Source organism: Sebastes umbrosus, chromosome 2 (genome assembly GCF_015220745.1).
Source record: "Sebastes umbrosus isolate fSebUmb1 chromosome 2, fSebUmb1.pri, whole genome shotgun sequence".
Classification (NCBI taxonomy): domain Eukaryota; kingdom Metazoa; phylum Chordata; class Actinopteri; order Perciformes; family Sebastidae; genus Sebastes; species Sebastes umbrosus.
This window is the reverse complement of record NC_051270.1, coordinates 13,798,776-13,819,659: the sequence shown is the minus strand read 5'-3', so window position 1 is coordinate 13,819,659 and position 20,884 is coordinate 13,798,776. Positions and strand designations below refer to the sequence as shown.

General features: G+C 42.8%; 1 protein-coding gene across 1 annotated transcript in view; it reads right to left on the bottom strand.

The window, feature by feature from the left end:
- Positions 1-1,921: 1,921 nt before the first annotated feature.
- Positions 1,922-20,884, bottom strand: part of fam214a (family with sequence similarity 214 member A) — a 36,424-nt gene continuing 17,461 nt past the window's right edge. Inside the window, exons 2-12 of the mRNA XM_037757696.1 lie at positions 13,790-13,974; positions 12,821-13,017; positions 12,443-12,568; positions 10,301-12,164; positions 8,639-8,764; positions 6,938-7,026; positions 4,812-4,902; positions 4,561-4,719; positions 4,329-4,397; positions 3,331-3,524; positions 1,922-3,226 (exon numbers count right to left, since the gene is read on the bottom strand). Of these exons, the coding sequence (XP_037613624.1) occupies positions 3,073-3,226; positions 3,331-3,524; positions 4,329-4,397; positions 4,561-4,719; positions 4,812-4,902; positions 6,938-7,026; positions 8,639-8,764; positions 10,301-12,164; positions 12,443-12,568; positions 12,821-13,017; positions 13,790-13,974 (3,254 nt within the window). The 3' untranslated portion in view covers positions 1,922-3,072. The remainder of the gene's footprint in view (positions 3,227-3,330; positions 3,525-4,328; positions 4,398-4,560; positions 4,720-4,811; positions 4,903-6,937; positions 7,027-8,638; positions 8,765-10,300; positions 12,165-12,442; positions 12,569-12,820; positions 13,018-13,789; positions 13,975-20,884) is intronic.

The following is a 20,884-nucleotide window of genomic DNA, read 5'->3' as shown; positions in this document are numbered from 1 at the left end:
AGTCAAATGATCTGGCTCACTAAAAAGAGACGGAATTCCCATTACTAATTCGAGTCCTGCAGAGCGCGCACTCCCGCACAAAAATATACTACGTCATATGCGGGAGACACCATGCGCGTCCACGTGTTAGTGCACTCTCCTGCCGTGCACCCGCACATCGTGCTGGGGTCGGATTTACATTGATTGCGTAACATGCTGATCAGCTGTTAGAGCCATGTGCTGCTGTTGTAACACACAAATCCAGATTTCAGTCAAATAATCCTCAAATCTGGAGGAGGATGACTGATGTTGCACACACTGATGAACACAGTGTAGTTCACGTTGTGTGTTGCGTGTTAGCGGCTTCTAAAAACCCATCTCTATAGGCAAGCCTTTCTATAGGCCTCATCCACATGTGTGTTTATCTGTTTTTGTTTGACCTGTTTCTCATTGTTTCTGTGTTTCATATTGTAATTTTTCCTTGTTTTCATCATTGTATGATGTTTCATTTGTGTGTGAAGCACTTTGTAACGGTGCGTTTTAAAAGGTGCTATATAAATAAAACTTACTTACATTAGAGACTGAAATATGCCTGTTGCTCTGCTCACATCAGGGCAGGCTTTATAGCTCTTCTCTAACCACTAACTGTCGAGATTTTATGGCCCTCTGACCCTAAATTTGTGATTTTATATTTTATCATGTCTATCCCTGTTCTCTTCCCCAGTTCCTGTTTTTTTTTTATTTCCTAAGCCTAACTTTAGCCACTTTGACTAAAACCTTTTTGTTTCCTAATACTAATATTTGGCTTTTTTTTTTAGGCCCAGCCCTGTTCCCTAGCCCTTATCCTGACCAGTCACTTTTTGTGTCGTAATCCTAACTGTACCCTTTTTTTAGGTTTAGGGCGCCCACTGGCATTTATTTTATTTTATTTTATTGAGAGGTGCTCAGAAGGTTGCACCCCTAGGCGACCGCCTATATGGCCTATGCCTTAAGCCGGCCCTGGCTCACATTGTGCTAAATAACATAGCATACATTAAAACAAACACTTCCGGGTCATAAACACACCTACAGCCTGACTTTGTCACCATGCAAAAAAATAAATAAATGATGCATTGAACAAATGTGCAGGTGCATTTAAGGGTCCAGTGGCCGCCATATTAAATGACTACCACCTACTGTATTCGCAGCTTTGTGTGCCAAACTGACAGCAGCAGTACTCTCCTACTACTGTCAGCTGTTGATGGCTGTTTATAATCTCATGAGTGTGAAGTAGTGCTGGCATCAAGCTGCACCACCTGTGCTACACAGACTATTCATACCACTGAATATTAATAAAGTACTTTTAGGGGTGCAGTTGTCTAATAAGAGAATTTTCCCCCACATTTAGGTTTAATATTTTGGACAAACATGGTATTTATTGGTTTTCTTCTTTTGATCTTAAAATGTGTCAACTAAAAGCATGTGAAATTGTAAAAATACTGTATTTATACTCTAAAAATATTCTTATGTATCCATATGTTTACCAACATAACTCCCAAATGCCATGATAAATATGTTCAGTGTGGTGTAAGATGGGTTGCCTCAGTGTTTTTCCACTTATTGTGTTAATTATGGTAATAAAACCTAGACAGTGTTTTAACTTTTGCTTTTTAATTGAAATATCACCTGTAGATAATGAACCATTCTGGTCCTTCTCCAAAATCAACCCTGTTACCTATTTCGGTCCCTTATCACAATCTTCTTTGAGTTGATATGTTTTTATAATTAATTCCAATAACCCAAAGCTTTGCATCAGCCCTGTTGTATTTTTCATAATTTGCAGTTTATGACCAAATTTAAAGGAGCAGCAGAAATCAAATGTGTTTTATTCTTTTCATCCCAGCGTGTGACAGTATGGAGATGTGGTGGTAGGAAACACAAATAACAACACAAAGAGACAAAGCAGCTTTCAAGATTGCTTTAGAAGATATATAGATATATTTTTTTTCAGATTTGAATATTAATGTCAAAAATACATACTATGATATACAGTTTGCACTACATCATCTTAGCATGACAGACGTCACAAGTAGTAACTGAAATATTAATTTAAATATTAAATAAAATGATGGTAAGTAAACTGAAAGTGAATGTGTAAACACTAAACTAAGATTACTCTTTCTATTGCAACACTTCCAATAAAGTGGTTCTGTAACAGTACAAAAGTATTAGAATATTACTATTTTCTGTTTCATTTCCAGTTATAATGAGAAAAAAAAAATCCACAGTGCACTTTTGATGTTCTGCTGTGATGCTTTCAGTTGAAAGCTTGATTGCTTGTTCAACTTCTTTAGTGGTCCATGGTGTGTGTTTTTGTTTTTTTTTGGGGACGAGGGGATGGCGTTGCACCACAGTTCGCCACCCGCTTCCTCTTCCGTACGTGCTCCCTCTGCTCCAAGCTCATGAATCACAGGGTCAAAGCTGAGTTCACTTTCGGTTCAATCAATCTTATCTTCAAGGATTTAAAACAAAATATTTTACCAATAAAAGGGGCCTAGTATTGCGTTTATAACTAAATTAATTCCAATTGAACACGTATTCATCGTGTCGAGTACAGGTCCGATTAAGGTTTTGATTTGAGCAAACAGAGTGAAGTCGCCTAAACTCTGCTGAAATAATTTAAGGGGTCTAACTGCTTCTGTATACGATCACTGGTGTCTACTCTCCTGCCAGACGCTGGAGGGGATACAAACAACAGCAGGAAAAACAATGACCTATCATATCCGGTAAGGCCTTCGTAACCAGGAGAACACGATCTGAGACACACTATAACCGTAACCTTTGACCCAACCCTTTTGATCCAAGGTTGTGCACTTAACAAAGAACATCATTTCTGACGAGTCTCCCAGGCTCTTAGCCCCCCCTTTGTCAGTTCTGGTTGACAGAAGGGATGAAACATGCCAGGTGAGTCTTGTTGACTGCTGTCCTTAAATTGCTTCCTCTTTTAGAGCTGTTTATCCAGCCGTGGGCTGCGTGAGAGTCTATAGCTGGCATCAAGGTGTGATTGAAGCTTCGGTAGTCACCTGCCGGGTGGAGGAGGGAGGGAGTCCGGCCTCAGCAGCGTGGAGAGAACGCTGGGTCCATAGGGGAATCTATGGAGGACTGGAGCTCGTAGGCAGCTCCGCTGTCCACCTCCATGGACTTCCTGGAAAACAGCAGACGGATGTCCCTATGGAGGTAGATCTTCCCAGACTTAGAACTCTGGAACCTGGTCGGGATTGGAGAGGACGGGAGACGAAGGACAGAGAGGATGAATAAGGGAAGAGAAACATCCCCTCTACTGGATATATTCCAAATGACAAGCCGACTTACCTCAGATGAACGAGGTAGCGCAAGGTGCGTGTCTGGCCGTGGGGCTTCCTGCTGGTCTGATTGTTTGTGTCACGGCGGACGGGAACAGAGAAGGTCCTCTGGCGCAGGAAGGTCTGGTGTCCAGCTGGCATGGCTCGTAGGTCGTACATCACAACAAACATCTTCACCACTGTCTTGTTGGGATTGAATAAGGTCTGAAAGGTATAACCAGATAGCATGGCAGGATTTAGACTTCAGGTTTCAAACTTTTTGTGACCCGAGTTCATCGACTCCATGCTGTGAAAGATACATAAAGTAAGGAAGGAGGTTAAATAATGCTCCAAAGTTACGCTAAATTTTGGCGAGGAAAAACTGGCATGGCCATTTTCAAAGGGGTCCCTTGACCCCTGACCTCAAGATATGTGAATGAAAATGGGTTCTATGGGTACCCACGAGTCTCCTCTTTACAGACATGCCCACTTTATGATAATCACATGCAGTTTGGGGCAAGTCATAGTCAAGTCAGCACACTGACACACTGACAGCTGTTGTTGCCTGTTGGGTTTGAGTTTGCCATGTTATGATTTGAGCATATTTTTTACGCTAAATGCAGTACCTGTGAGGGTTTCTGGATAACATTTGTCATTGTTTTGTTAATTGTTTTCCAGTAATAAATACATATAATTACAAGAGTATTAAATACTTGACAAATCTCACTTTAAGGTACATTGTGAACAGAAAAAAACCCGATTAATTTGCGATTAACTATGGACAATCATGCAATTAATCGCAATTAAATATTTGAATCAATTGACAGCCCTAATAAGCAACATTAAATGAATAAAAATATGCCCTTGTTACATGATTCATTTTCCTCTATAACCACTAGGGGTCCCCTTTCCCTTTGTTACTTGGTGTAATTTGCTCTTTGTTCTCAGCCATGTGTGCACCATGATGCAGATATATAAATATAAATAAATATTCTTAGAACATTTCATTTGCGGGACAAAAACACTCACCACTTGAATGGTTCCTGATGGAGGTACGCGGTAGCCCCTTTTCCCCAGGGACTCCAGGTTTATCACACCCTGTAAAAAACACATGACAACCGCTGTGTCACTAATACACACCAGAGCTCACACACACACACACAGTATAAGGACAGTTGCAGATACAGCTTTTCAGCTCAAGGCTCAGTCAGACAGGCTGAAAACAGTATTATTGATTGACTAAAAAAAAACATCATCTCACCATATATGGTGAGGGAGCGTTGTCGTCGGATACACTGTAGAATGACACCTCCACAGGTAAGGTCAGGTGACTGGGGCAGAAGGACCCGCTGGCTCCAACCTCTGCTGTGAAACCCTCCACTAACCCTAAAGGCTCCAGGCGGTAGTTCAGCACACACTCCTAGGGGAAAGTTCAGTATTTGATTGACATTTAATACTTTGTTTGATTTGATAACTGTAATTGAATTACTGAGTGTGTTTGTGTGTTTATACCTCAAAGTTTCCCAGCAGACTGAGACTGGCAGGTGGAGCGCTGGCACTGAACAGCTGCTCATCGGTGTACCCCTCTACCTTTGGACACACCCTGAAGGGTTAAAACACACACACTCTTGATCAACTTGTTTTCATGGTGAGATGTATGAAATAGCATCTTAAGTAGGTTTACGTGACAAGCATTCCTGTGTCTGAATAGACCTGTGTCCAGGGTGAGAATTTCATTTGTGCGTAAACAAAAGTAACATCAGCCATGACCTCAAAATGTTTGTTACTCTGACATCTTAATTTCCTGAAGGAACCGGCAGGCATTGGAAACACAAATCTTTAGTCACATATTTCTTAATCAAGCAAATTTCCTAGAATAAAAAAAAGAAGAAAATAATAAATGGAAGCATGACAACGGCTTTTACCAGCCGCAGCCAGTGGCTAAAATGAACTTTACACCCTAAAGCCAATCTCTCTAAAAACATCTGCTTTTATCAATAGCAGCACTGAGCTACCACCCACATTTGCTGTGTGTAGGCAGTGCCATGAAGCTCTGTGTATATGAAGCCAACTCACTTCTGTCTGCCATTTTGAGAAGAATGTGTGTGATTCTAGATGCAGCCACAGTACAGCAGAGCTTCAGCAGGTGGCAGCGTGTCAGCAGAACGGGGGGCTGACCTAACTTTAGCACTCAGAACAACGCTCTTTTTGTCTGATCTCTCAACACAGACAATACTTCTAAAAACCTGTTGCTGATTCAAGGCTATGTCAGCGTGTTGGGGTTTAAATATGGTAGCTGTAGCAAACCTCCTCTCTAATATAGATCTCTTATACACTAGTCCTGTGACTTTGGATAGCTTGATTAATACTGGTGGTAAAAAAACAACAACAATAATAACAGTGCTTGAAGTGGAAAAAAACAAGTGCCAGTACTCCCCTTATTCACATGTTGGCGCGTGTATCGGCCGGTATCTTATTCCTAGTTATTCATTATTTCTTTAAACATGTTATACTGTGTCCGTCATAATCAGCTGTGGTTTTATTGCTATTATTACACTTGGGCTATGCATCTTCTATAGTAGGCCTATAATACTCATTATTGAAACATTATAGGGTTAAGGTGGTGTGTTTAGTGTTAATAGTTAAAGTGCTGTCCTGTGTTATTTGTAGCCTATAGTAGGGCATCATTCAGGTTTTAGGTGTAGTGTCCCAGTCAGGATGCTCAGGATGGATCAGCAGGATAAAGACACACATTCTGAATTTCAGTAGTGAATAAAAGATACTAGGAGATATTGGGTTTGGGGTCCTCCCACAAGAAAATTGACTTAAAACGATGCAATTTTACATCATTTTGGAGCACTATTATTACTAGTTAAATGATTATTTTATTATCTACACATATTATAGCCTTCGTCTGAACATTGAATTCTTCTGGAAATGTTTGACCTAAAATAGCAGATTCAGAAAACGTTTAAATAATGTTTCATTAATTATATTTGTTCACAAATAAAAAAAAAGATATGACTAACAGTGTACTAGTTGTTTTACAAAAAGGACGTGAACATTGTATTGATAAATTATAGCACCCCTCGTTCTCACCCCCCTCCCCCGAGCTCGTCCAGATGCTCCCTACATAGTTTTTATGTTCATATGGCTTATGAGGCGCGGCGCAAATACGCTGGCGATGCGCCGTTATGGATCGCCATTATAATGAATCTCCCAGAGAACCTGATATAGAGAGGGCAGAAAAGAGCACCGGCAGTTTGTGAGAAGTGTCACGGTATGCCAAGGAATAAAAATGAAGAAATGCTGGTACTGCGTACCGGGGAGTACCGGCCCACTTCGAGCACTGAATAATAATAATAATAATAATAATTCAAAACCAGTTTGCCTCGCTGGCACTTACACATAGTAACAGCTGAAATGTTGCATAGTGAGAAAAACAAGTTTTTAAAATGATGACGCAAAGTATGAGTAACTTGATCCAGATGGTACTATAATAAACAGATGATGTGGGAGTTGATTGTCCTTTAACTGTTACTAAGACTCCATTAAACCTGTGAAAGAATCCAAACTGACAAACTGAGTTGGAGTCCGGTAACTATAGTAACAAAGACCCCAAGTGAGAAAATGTGTACCTTTTCCCAGAGGCCCAAGGCAAACCCTTACAGCCAGCCAGAGAGGTGTCTAGATCAAAGTAGCCTGTTTGATTTTTCCTCTGAGGAACCTGCGGCAGACACACAAGACACGATTAACACAGAGACACTGTCATGGTATCCCATGTTAGAGCTTGGACAACAAGATATCTTATACAGTGGAAACCGCTTACAGAAATCACATTTGACCGGGTCAAATAGATCACTATAAGTGGATGATTATTATAACCGAATTTTTGCTGTTGTGCATCATTTCTAATGCAGATTACCATCTAATTGACATTTGTATATTTAGTGCATGAATACAAAGTAATGAAACAGGCTGTCTCACTATTTACTGGCTCGCTGCCAATTCTTCTGCCTTTTCCCTCACCGAGGGTGAGGCATTGACGTTTTTTGGCCGGCTCTGCGGCGCGAGCGTGCATGCAGAACGGCGCCCCTTTACCGGGGCTCCTCGTTCTCTCACTCAGTAGCGGCACGGAGGGAGACGGGCGCCAGCCTGCATGTGCTGCCAGTGCTGCATTGCCGAGGAGCTGGTCGGCGGAATTTCACTTTGGGGGCATTACGTCATGAGGCATTATCAACCCACAGGTGCGTTCCCCTGTGCGCATTTGTTTTACATTCAGAGAAAATTACTTCCCTTTTCCCGTCATGATATCAATGCGCACTCAGCATCAGCCTCAGGTATCCAGCCGGAGAGCGAGGCAAAGTATCAAGGGAGTAACGTAAAAAAACTTAACAAAAATTCAATTAACGTTAGTCTAACGTAGTTTTAATATGTTTTTCCAGATGTTTTCATGTATGAAAAGTCCCAAAATAGACACTGTACGCAGACTACTTGATTACTATAAGCAAATTATTTAAACAGCATTTGTATAGGAATGATTCTGTCCCAAGCTTTTTGATCCATATAAACGGCTGATCACTGTAACTGCGATCACTACAGGCGCTTTCCACTGTATATTGAAAATGTAGGGCACACAATTATACAACAGGTTTTGTCTATTGTAAAAGATTCAAAAGGCATCATAAAGATAAACTGATTTCAAAATGTTAAAGTATGACTACATTTTGTGCAATGTTCGTAATGATGTGTGTGTGTGTGTGTGTGTGTGAAAATAATTCAGCTGTTGTGAGACTGAGAGCATCTGTGTGTACATTTTAGTGGTTACATTTGAGAGCGATCAGATCAGAAGACAGGAAACTGTGATGATCTAGAAGTGTGGTAATCTGACTCGGTGAAACGACTCACTGTGTGGTCGATGTGGCACAGATGAGTCACGTGCCTCACGTGCCTCACCTGCCTATATGTGTGTGTGTGTGTGTGTGTGTGTGTGTGTGTGTGTGTGTTTTAGTGTGTACATTAACCTTGGCTAACAAGTCAGTGGCCCAACAGCAGCAGCAATAAAAACAGCTGCCAGATATTTCAAAGTCTCTTTACGACAAACATTCACAGGCTCTCTTTCTTACGTTGGTGAAAGCACTGTGAGTAATGCTTCAGATGGCGTGAAATAAAGGGTAGTGAGTGTGGTGTTATGGCAAACACAACCACATGGACAGTGACGACGACTGAGTCAGTAAGTGTTTGTGACTGTGAGAAAGTGTCCTCTTAACAAATGCACAAAGCAGAAACTGACAATGACTGTGAGTTTCACTGTGAAGACGGGTGCGTGTGTTTCTTACAGGGCTGGAGAGCAGAGGCAGGCCAGTACACGGGTGGAAGGCCTTGGTCGCTGTGGCGTCTAATGAGTGGCGATTCTGTTTCTTCCAGCTGTTGCAAGGGCGCAGCGGGGAGGGGCTTTGAGCTCGCTGGAGCGCAGAAATGGAGAGACAGTTAAGAGAGTTTGCAAGTAAACTGAAATAATCTGTATTTATTAAATCATGTTCTCATATATCATATGCTGTCTAGATTACCATACCAGTCCCATCTGGTCACAACAAAACACTCATTAAAACTGAGCAGTGTGTATAAATGAGGAGGTTCTGTCCAGTTTGACATGTTCAATTTGAAAAATGTGATGCCTGTATCGACCTATAATTTCTGAAATGAAGTGTGTAGATAATTCATTTATACCCTAGTTGGTAACACTTTATAATAACCATCATTTATAAATGGTAAATTGATAGTTAATTCAACTTAGTTAATAGTTATTTAACTAACATAATTTATGTTATTTTAACATTTTATTGTTGCATACATAACATTTTATATACAATATAAGTATTTGTTAAAGGTTAATAATTGGTTTTTAAACCATATATAAACATTATTTGGATGGCTATTATAAAGTTTCAACTGATGATTATAATACCTGGTTAATAAGTACCTTGTAGGGCATCTATAAACATTTAGATAGATAGTTAATACTTGGTCAATGGTTAATAATTGATTTCTGGTCCATCTATCTATGTGATGTTTAAAGATGTTTTACAAACTATTTCTTAAAGGTTTACAAATAATTTGGTAAATCACTAACCAACACCTAATATAGTATATGAAATGCTATAATGTGTGCAGCACTGAACTGTTAATAGTGTACTAATGTAATCAGAATGTAATTATCGTCTTTTATCAGCTATAATACAATATATCGTTTTTAATTATTTCATATTACAGAAACTAATGATAAAAATAATATTTATTATAGCATTACTAATAATTAGTAAACATTATTAATTATCATTTCATTGTTTGTTAACATTAAAATAACCATCAACTAAGTTTAATTAACTATCAATTTACCATTTACAAATGATGGTTATTATAAGTGTTGCCATATAATTTCATTTAGGTTTCTTTTTTTAAATTTTAGAATATAACTTAAATGGATAGTTAAACATTTTTGGAAATAAGCTGATTCGCTTTTTTTTGCTGAGAGTTAGGAGATTGATATCACGATAAATATGAGCTAAGCACAAACACTGGAAACTCAACAAATCACTGCTCCCGGACAAAAAATAGTCGTGCACATAACCCTCGTAAAACCACAACTTTAGTTTTTCTAAAGATTAAACAAACAAAGTATTACTTATTAATTTGTGACCTTTAAAGGTGGGGAGGATTAGGAGGATTTCGTTACTTTTGGGCAGAACTAGGAAGCCCTGTTTCCAGTCTTTGTGCTAAGCTAAGCTAACTGGCTGCTGGATGTAGCTTCATATTTACCGTACAGATATGAAAGTGGTATCGATCTCCTCTTCTAACTCAGAAGAAAAGCGAATAAGCCTATTTGCCAAAATGTTGAACAAACCAAGCTTCCTTTAAACAATGGCATAATTGCACATTAGTAAATGGGATTACACTTAAAAGTATATAGACGAACAATGCCCGTTAAAAGAGTCCCTTACCAGGACAGTAGAAGGGGGTGTCATGTCTGGACTGGAGGCGATGGAGCATCCCGACATCGAGGGGGCCTGGTTCTCATCCTGCAGGGCAGAGGCCTGGGCTGGCGCACAGAACTGCATCTGGGACTGAAGCTGAGGCTGAGGCTTGCTGTGGTTGTGGCTTATCTTACAGTTCATGGCTGGACTGGCATCACTGCAAGTCCAACTAAAGATCTGAGCATTCCTTGGGCTGTTCTCGAGGACAGGGGAGGCAGGGGGGGTCTCATGGCTGCTGGGTGTCCTGACTCTGAGCTTTTCCTGCGGGGGAGTTCGTAAACGCTGGCCAGCCTGGGCGTGCGACTGGCCTTTGAATGAGGGTTCTTCAAGTGTAAAGTGAGCACCATTTTGGGCCCGGGGAGAATGGCATTCGGCCCCCGGGTCGACCCGGGGCTTGTCTGTGCAAACGGGCGCGTGTGTGGCAGCGGTGCAACTGCTGCCTCTGTGAGGTTCATGGCTGGGTATGTGGCCGTTGGCGTAGCCGTTGGTGGCAGTGTGTGAGGCTTGTGGGATGTGTGAGGTGTGTGAGTATGTGCGGACCGTGTGTGTGACTGTTGTCGTGTGCGTGTGGTGCAGATGGCTGCCGCTCCTGCTGTGCCTTGGGGACAGCGAGGGGACAGACAGTCTCTCCTGGATGAGTCTAGTTATGTCTTGTACTGCCTGGGCGATCAGGGAGCTGTCTCTCTCCCCATCTTTCTCCTTCTCTTTCTCTCTCTCCCTCGGTCCATTCCTCTCCTCCTCTCGGTCTCTCGTCTCAGTCATTCTCAGCTTCCTGCATGCTGCAGGTTTAGGGGAGGAGCCCTCCCGTTTGCTGTAAGAAGTGTCAGTCATGGGTGTGTTGAAGGGGCTGGGCCACACGCGTCCCACACACTCATAGGGCGGTACCTCAGGCTCTTTGGTCTTACTGGCAGTTATGTCGTCATGGTTACTGCCCCACATGGCTTTGGGAGGGTTGTCAGAAGCAAAAAGGCCGGGAGGGAGTGGCGGTGCTGTGGGGTCGCAGAAGTTGAGCCTCTGTGCAATGCGGGCAATAACTTCCTGTCTCTCGTGCAGCAGGGATCCAATCAGGGGGTTTGTCTCGGTTGCGGACCTTGGGGAGGGGCACCGGGGCGGCTCGGCCAAGGAGAAATTCTTAAAAGTCCTCAGTGGCTCAGGGATGGGCTGCTTTGACTTATCGCTGCTGTTGGTGCCAGACCCATAGTCCTCTACTTGTGTGGGGTCAGATGAACCATTGAGAGCCGAGTACAGCCACTTCCCCGCTTTACTTGTGGGAAGTGGAGAGGGGGAGTGGGAGCGGGAGGGCGTAGGGGAGTGAGAGGGCCTGTGGAACAACGGGGAGCCCTGACGTTGGGGGATGTTGACCTGCGGAAGCTCTCCATTCTGATATGTGTGGTCCTCGCCAGGCTCCTGGCTCTTCTTGCTGTATGGAGGGAGGACAGCAGTGTGGGGAAGGCTATTGATGGGGATGTTGTTGATGGGGAGATTAGGAATGGGTAATCCATTGAGGAGAAGGCCAGACATGGAGTTGGAGCTCTTGCTGTACATGGTAGAGTTGTGAAGCAGGTTGTCTTTGCTGGGGTCTTGGCTCTTTTTGTGGGTGGGCAGGCCACCATGGCTGTTGAGGTTTGGGTTGAGGCTGGGGGTCTTGCTGTAAAGAGGAGGCAGGCCGGTGTGGATGCTGCAGGCCAGGGTGGGGTAGGTGGGTTGACGGGGGAGTGACTGGACACGGACCTGCAGTGCAACACTCTGGGATACATTGGGGACGGGGAAAATGTGTTCCGAAGGCGGCTGGGAGAACTTCCACACCAACTCCTCATCAGCAGCGCTGATCCTGTTTGACAGAGACAGTGAGAGAGAGATTCAATTGACACCCCATTGTTAACTCTTAAAATATTCAGGACTTGTCAGAGCTTCCAGAGATTCAGTTTTACTTCCTCTGATTCAATTTTCAAAACAGCACAGCACACAAGGTTTACATCTATATATAAACCTGAAAAGAGCACAACTTTAGATCAAGTTTCCTGCAGCGTTAATAATCTGGTCGAACAGCCGCAGTGAAAAGCCTTCAGCCCACCAGAGTCAAAGTCTTCAGCGAGTGTTATGTCTGACCTGTACAGGATGTTTCTCGGGACGATGCCATGGGAGGCGCTGAGCCAGGCGCTGAGCTGGGAGAAGAAGACGTAGGAGCGAACAGCCAACAGCAGGGTCTTCTCCTCAATGAAACGATCGCCGCTTCTATTAAAAACACAGTTAAAAAGAGGTGGAAATGTGCCAGTATGTCAGGTTAATGAGAAAACAGATCAAGGATGTGTGCGTTCCCTGTTCCTACACGTCAGTGGGAAAGTGGGCCAATTTGTAAGGCTAATTAACCATCTGACTGCCAAGCCAATTATCTGTATTTTTTCTCTTTTTTATTATTATTTGATTTTTTTTTTTTTTATTATATTTTCATTTTTGTGTGTGCTTGAGTGTGTGTATGTGACTTACTGTCTTGGAACTGGTTGCAGGGTCCATCTCTCCAGCAACAAAGCATCTTGTTTGATGACCGGGTCGCTGATGGGGTCACTCGGGGGGCACTCGTCACCATAGCAACAGTCTGGCAGGAGCATGACCTCGATCATGATGGGGATGCTGTTCCTCCAAAGCAGGATCACCTCCGAACGGGTTCGCCTCGCCTGCCGACACTGGACACACGCACACACGCAGACAAAGGTGGAGGGTTAGTGCTCATTACTGAATGTCAACACCAGGACCTTGAACTTCAGGGGCAAAGCAGATGGGACCCACAAAGAGCCTCACTTAGAGCTGAATGTCTATATACACTGAGTTGCCAGTGTACCTTATTAAAACTAATGCAGTCTAATACAAACGCCCTGTTAAAAATCCTACCATTTATGAAGTATACAATGTCCAGTTGTTGTTAAAACTGTTTTACAGAGGTGTTGATTTGAATGGTCATTTTAGAGGCTTTCATTGCTTTGTGTTGTTAATTGATTTCCAATAATAAATATATACATACATTTGCATAAAGCATATATATTATATGCCCACTCCCATGTTGATAAGAGTATTTAATAATTGACAAATCTCCCTTTAAGGCTCATTTTGAACAGATAAAAAATGTGTGATTAATTTGCGATTAATCGCGATCAACTATGGACAATCATGCGATTAATTGCGATTAAATACTTTAATCGATTAACAGTCCTATCACTAATATCTCAAAAACAATGAACAATAGGTCAAATGTGCATCCCATTTCACAAGTGGGCCTAAAAAAAAACATGCTCATGACTTGAATGACGCAAATGAAGCAACAAGAACAACAACAACCTCTATTGTAGGAAATTGTGAAAAGACTGCCTTCTGTTCACACTTTAGGTGTACATAGATGTGTGTGTGTGTGTGTGTGTGTGTGTGTGTGTGTGTGTGTGTGTGTGTGTGTGTGTGTGCTACCTGGGGCAGTTTGTCGCTGCATTCGTGCTTGTGAAGAGGCGGCATGGCCGACTGGGCTGGTGGACAGTGCAGCCCCTCGGTCCTGCCTTTCACAGAGTATTCCGGTGTCCTTCCCTCTGTGATGAGCAAGGTCAGGAACACCAGGAACTCCTCCGCATCATACTCGAAGAACTCCTCCGTTGCATCTAGGCAAGGCAGAGAAACAGAGGGTCAGCATATCTTTTCAAATCACTTCACATCTAAAACAAGGAGCCAATCGGAGGTAAACTACTAATTTGCCTTTGCTGTGACAGATGCTGGGGGGCAATAAAAAATGCAATCAGAAAGCCATCTGTGTTGACATGATAAGCACACGAGTGCCTGAATGGTTTTCACCTAAGTAGATATGGCTATTTAACTTTGGCCTGAAAGACTTGTTTAGAGAATGGGTGTGGGGGAAGGCGGCGGGTGGATGACACAACTTTTCCAGTTTGGCCACTTCAGAGGAATATATTTAGACCTCCTGTGTCAGCTGAGCAGAGGGGTGAAGCCTCACACTATCTGCTCTCTCTCTCTAATACAGTGCACACACATGCATGTACAATACTGACAGTGACGTCATTGACTAAACAATTGCAAACAAAAACTCAACCAGAACATTAGGCTATTAAAGAACAGAGGAGTCATGCTGCACCACCCCATGCTCCACCAATTTTGCCGGGGTGGGGTTGGGCGGGACTGCCACGGTGACCAGGACCTGGCAGGACAGAGAGCTGAGTCAGCCATTTCACCATTCAAGAACAGACTATTCCCCTCTAAATCAACAGCAAGACTCAAATTATGTGGAAGCAGAAAGACGACTAACAAGAAATACTCAGCTGGCTGTCCCATTCAAATTACAGCTCATGCTGAGCCACGCCGCTGTGCACTATTATTCACAACAACCAATTTAATAGTGTTTTTTTACAAGGGGCAAGACGGGGGCTGTTGTATATTAAGCCACCAGTCAAATACTACTAAACTCTAGCTGCTGTGGCTCGTTTGTTCGTCTCCTGCCACAACAAAATAAACAAACTCCTGCTCCGTTTATGTTGTAATTGAAGCTTAAGATCCAAAGCAGGGGTATTTTTAGCAGAAGGTTGAAGAGCCCGTCTTAGCGCTCTATCTCCTGTGCTCCTCCAGAGAAAACTCCTAGAATCCCGCAGGAGGTCAGCTGATACACAGCAGCACTGAGAATCACAGCTTTCTTTCTTTGCAGCACACAAGCAAAAATAAAACACTGACGTAAAGAAGCTACCTGCCCTACAATCTCAAGGCCTCCTTCTGCCTTCATTTGGATCAAACAAATATTAGGTCACAATTACGTTTTGATCATGTTGAGGATGTCAGGTCCTCGTAAAGCTACAAATACAAACACACACCCTGTCCTCCTCCCACCAGAGCCAGGCTGGCTAGAACAGATTCCCTCTCAGCTGGCTCTGCAGAAGTGTGAGCTACGAGCTGCTGCTGCATGTGTGTGTGTGTGTACATATCGCAGTCAGCCAGCCAGTCACGCACATTCCTCTCAGGGAACTCCTCCTACATGCCTTTGAGCTGCTTCTGCTGCTGCTGCACGTGGAGAGAGGCGCAGTCCAACACAAAACATGAGGGAGGGAGGGGAGCTGAGGAGAGGGTAGGGAGGTAGAGGGAGAGGGGGTCTGCTAGCCAGCTGTAGGCTGAATAAGCGCAGGGTGAAAGAGATGGAGGCTACATTCAGGGACAATCTCCTTTTCTTTACGGGCTGGAATCGGAAAGGCTTGAACAAAAGGGAGCAGGAGACCAACCGTGGAGGGGGGAAAAGGGAGCAAGAGGGAGTAATATAAGACAAAGGTCAAGACTCAAGGTCACAGAGTCCATCACCTTTGCATGATGGTTGGCTTGAATGAACTGGATATACAGCAGTGGGCGGTATAGAGAGGCTAAGTCACGCCCCTTCCGGTGGACCCCACGGGACCTCATTCCAGAAAAAATATGAACGGTAGTCAACGGAGAGAGATCAATATTTTTTTGATCCTGTTTGAATTGAGCCATGAATCACACATATGATGTTTGTCAATTCAAAACATAATTTTGCAAACCAAGAAAGTCGCAGTTTGTCGTAGTATCATTTAGTTTTGTTTGAAACCGCTCAGTGAACTAGCTAATATAGCTATAACCAGGCACAGATGAAACGTTATCTTACCGGATGTGTTTTATCCAGCAACTCCTGGTCTTTTTATCACCCGGGAAAAGACAGAACGAGTGAGACCCGTTGCTGGTGTGAGTACATCCCAGTAAGAAACAGGCATCGTAGCTTCAGAGAGAGACGTCACTTACATGACTGGATTGGATGTGTAGTCTTTCTAATTACGTATTTTCACAGTCTGATACTTCAACAGTTTTACAACAAACGCAAATGGCGCAATTCAAATGGGATCAAAACAAATATTTATCTCTCTCCGTTGACTACCGTTCATATTTTTTCCAAAATAAGGTCCCATGGTGTCCACCGGAAGTGGGGTTACTTAGGCTCTCTATAAGGTATATGTATAAGGCTCCAGTTCCTGGTCCTATCAGGGGATTTGGGCTCAATGAAGGAGGTGAGGAGCAAAAGAGAAAAGGAAGCATGGATGGGTGAAGGGAGGGATGCAAAAGAGTGATCATGGGAGCAGCGGAAAACAACCTCTGAGAAGTGGTGTCCTACATATAACCCCCCACCCTTGAACGTATACACACAGAGACCCAATTATGTGTGCATAGTGGGTGTCGGATTGCTGCTTTCTAGGAAAGGCAAACCCAGGAATACCCTCCTAAAGCACACATGAAGACACAGCAACAAACCCACCATCACCAAACACGTGAACCCACTGAAAACATACAGACACAAGCACACACACACACATATGCAATGCAGGACAAAGGACTAGTGAAGGAGGCTTTGGTTAAGGGGCCCAGCCCATAGATGAGAGCTGTCATTCTTTAGGGCGTCGTGACTGAAAAGAACATTCCTATGAAGCCTACACACACACACACACACACACACACTAACACACACACACACTAACACAAAGAAACACAGCCTTAAGCTGGGAGGTGATCAGGATGCAGGACAACACATGAAAGGCAGGGAAGTAGAAGTAGACCTTTCCATAGACATGAAGAGAGAGAGCTGTGTTCAACGTAGAAGCACATTATGTCCTTTTTCAACAACTTGAAATAATCAATCTGATTGTAATATTTAAGAAAAGATGAGTTTCAGCTTGATGCAGGGATCTTTAGAGTCAAACCAATGGTGCAAGTAGTTAATATCATTTGGCAATTTATTTATGTAACAATCTGGGTTGCTTACCAATCATTAAGCCTCACAAGCGGGGCTCAATGTTCAATCCTGCCTTTTGCTCCCCCTCCTCCTCCTCTCTTTCCCACTGGACCGTGCCCAATTCATTCCTGCCTCTCAAATCGCTTTAAAATGCGAAATCTGTCTCTCATTAATTAATTTTTGTGCTGTTTGAATTAATGTGTGTCTGTTGAGATGTGTTTTCTTTCTTTCTCCAATTTGTTTTTGAGCTTTCTATGTCTGCACTGCACTGTGTGTACATGATGTCAATTTAGTGTCTATTTTTTCAAACCTGTGTGTAAAGTCTAGTTATGTTATGTTAGGTGCTGTACCGAGGCTCCGGAGCGTGTGTCGATTAATCCAGGAAGTTTTCTGTGAAACGCGTATCGAGGCTTGTATCGTCTTAGAAGAAAATAACGTAATTGAAGACGCCCAAAGCCGAAACATAGTTGAGAAATTATTGTTCCTGCATTAAAACAAATTAAGTCTCCCGTCTATCATTTTCCTATAGTTACACAAGCACTTTCACTACCCTCTGCGTGGTTAAACCGCTGCCTCACATCTGTGAAATATCTGCCTGTTTTGATCAATAGGTGGTTTTGTGCGCACATGAAGCCTCGAGAGATGAACCCTCTTGCAAACCAATTTGCTGGAGAACTTCAATGCTTAATGAAGCTTCATCTCGCCATCACTAGTAAATGGGAAAGAGTTTAATCATATACTTATAGGGACTTTTACTTTGAAAAATATCTAAATTAATACATTAAAATGTTTGATTTTCAGCATGTATGCAGTCAAAGATGTCCTGAAGACAAATATATTAGTCATTATCAGGCATTATTTATTACATTTTATACACAGAACCTCCGCTGTTTTGTACATGCTCTTTGCGGCCAGCTGCAGTTTGTTTTGGTTGACAGATACGCAACGGATATGACGTCACATTATTCTTACTACAACAATAAAAGCGGTAACTTCCTTCTACCTCGGCATAGACTCAAATGAAGCAAATATATTGACTCTGGCATTAAAAAAATCTCAAAATCGTAAAAAACGATTTGAGATACATAGGGGAATCGTTTTTTTCCCCCACCCCTAGTCCCCATGCATTCAGAGAGTTAAAAAAGTACCATAGCAAATACTAGCAATGCTTGAGAAATAATGCAAACAGAAAAAAAACATTTCAATCAGGAAAACATAATCAGGTTTAGGTCCGTTGTTTAAATAAGAGGCTTTGTGGCTACATCCCGCACTTTACTGACCCAAACCCACGCACATAACACACAATGCAACACCGATCTGTCTCTTCTCCGTGTGCGTGTGACCTCTACTCCATCTCCCGATAATGTGTGATGTGAATTATGTAACAGGTCGGATTTAGATTCAGGCATCTTATTATTAGACCTGTGACTGCCTGCCACCAAGTGCAGCTGGAGTCCCGCCTACAGACGGGCTGGTTGGGCCTGTATACCCACACACACACACACACAAACACACACACACCTCGGGCCAATAGATCAGTATAGAGTCATGTGGGATGAAAAAAGGCCTACAGGACAAGAGTGGAACGGTCAGCCTTGGTAGCAAACACAGTGTTCAGAGTAAACACGCCACACTGACACACACTTAGGAGTGATTCATCATTACCTAAGGCCTGTCAGAGAGGCAAATGAACAAGTCAAACATGTCCGTGCCTGGTCGAAATGGTTAAGACAGTGATTGTGATTCTGAAGCTTGTAATTTGAATACATGGTGCTGGATTCAAATGTTTTACATTTTGTACGCAGTCTGTTTTAACAGAGAGACAGATGGGAAGACGGACAGAAGGAGAGAGAGAGGGACACATTCATATAAGCCGACCCATTAATCTGTGCTCTGCGGCCACACAATCGCTGCATGGTTGGCCCTCTTTCTATAGGAAAAGCTGCTCTGCTCTCTGCACACACACACACTCAAACATTCACATATACTCACAGCTAATTTGAATGCTGTGTAAGTACCCATAAGGCAAAAACCACTCCCATCCTGCTCTGTTCAGCCGGTGTGGCTCATTATCATTTGTTTGTGACCATGTTTCATTCAAATGAGGCAGTGAGAGCACAGCTAGAGTCTTAGTAGTCTTTACTCATTAGTGTGTTGGTGGACTGGAGACAAAAGCCAGTGGCAGATGAGAAAAAAGGAGTCACAGATCAAGGTCTCAGCGGGAACAAAACACTGATGAGCTCACCTACGGCTGGGCGACTGGTTATCAAAGACTGAGAAATACACACACAGACAATATGAGGTAATATACTGCAGGGCAGCAGCCAGGGAGAGACGAGACATGCTTCAGAGGTAGAGAGAGACAGAAGGTCTACACAGATATTGGATAAGACAGATGAGTAGTCTAAAGGGCAGATAGGAAACACACACTGTTAGTTGAAAAAGGCAGACAGGACGTCATATTAACGATGTTTCCAGTCTGTCACGTGAATTTCATGCAAACGTTTGATACCTTGCAGAAAAAAAAGTGAATTAGGTTGCATTTGCATCAGCAAAACTAATCTTTCTGAATGTCAAAATACATCCGCAAGAAAAATAGTTTGCTAAAAAAACTACAAGTTGTTTCTGTTCTTTTGGGACAGTTCTTAAAGATGAAAACATAAAAATGTAACTTGGCAATACCAAGACCATACATCACCCCGTCTGGCAGATTGTGGAGGACAAATGTATTAATTACAGAAAGTCTAAAGCCAACTTTGAACTGTTGTACTACGAAACTGAACAAATCGTGACTTGGCTGTGGGGGTTTTCTTATTCAACATTTTGTTTTAAAAAAAACCCTGCTCAAAGCAGACTGGAAAACACCAAGACAGACCAAGAGACAGAAGGATGAATAAGCTGAGTTTATAGGGACAGATCATCAACCAGAGGGTGTTCAAATTCCACTGAACTGTTGTATAAAATATCCAAGCCTTAAATCTACTGTCGAGCAAGACACTAAAGCCCCGGACTGCTCCAATGGAGTTCAATTTCTCAAGATGAATAAATAATAAAACTAGAGAGAGAACAAAAGGTCTGTATAACTGGACCGATTCCTTAATGAAAAACAACGCAGCAAGGACACCAGGGGATTTTTAAGATATGAGGCTTAAAATTCTATTTTGGTCTCCGAGTTTAAAATCGTTTGAGGTCTTAAGTTGATATGATTTAAGACATTTGAATTTTTTTGGGGGGACCTGCAGACTCTAGATAACCAGCCTGCCTGGAGGCTGTGTGTTAAAGGCAGCTTCAGCGCAGCAGTGGCAGCAGTCTGCAGAGCTCGCTGAGGTGTGTCGGCTTAACACACAATGATATATCTGGCTCCTTCTGAATGGAACCAAACAGTGAAGATTCAACCTTCCCGACTGCAAATTCCTCATTCTGATCAGGTACAGCAGCACCGGATGTCCTCGATGGGAAACGACTCGGAGCGAAAGCTTTTTTTCTGCACTCGCACATCATCGTAAAATTGTGATGTTGTAATGACCTGACCTTGAATCATGCGTGGCGATGCATATGTAAATGAGCCTAAGTACATTTATGGTACAACAGAGGTGTGTGACATTGGAACTGCGATTTTAATTCATACCTCTATGCCAGTGATTCTGAAAGTGAGGTCCGGGGACCCCCAGGGGTCCGTATCATTGTGCCGCATCATTAAAATAAAACAATTTAGCTTTGGGCCAATAGAAACTCTGATATGATTGTGACACATCACGTCAATCTGTTATGAATCAGTC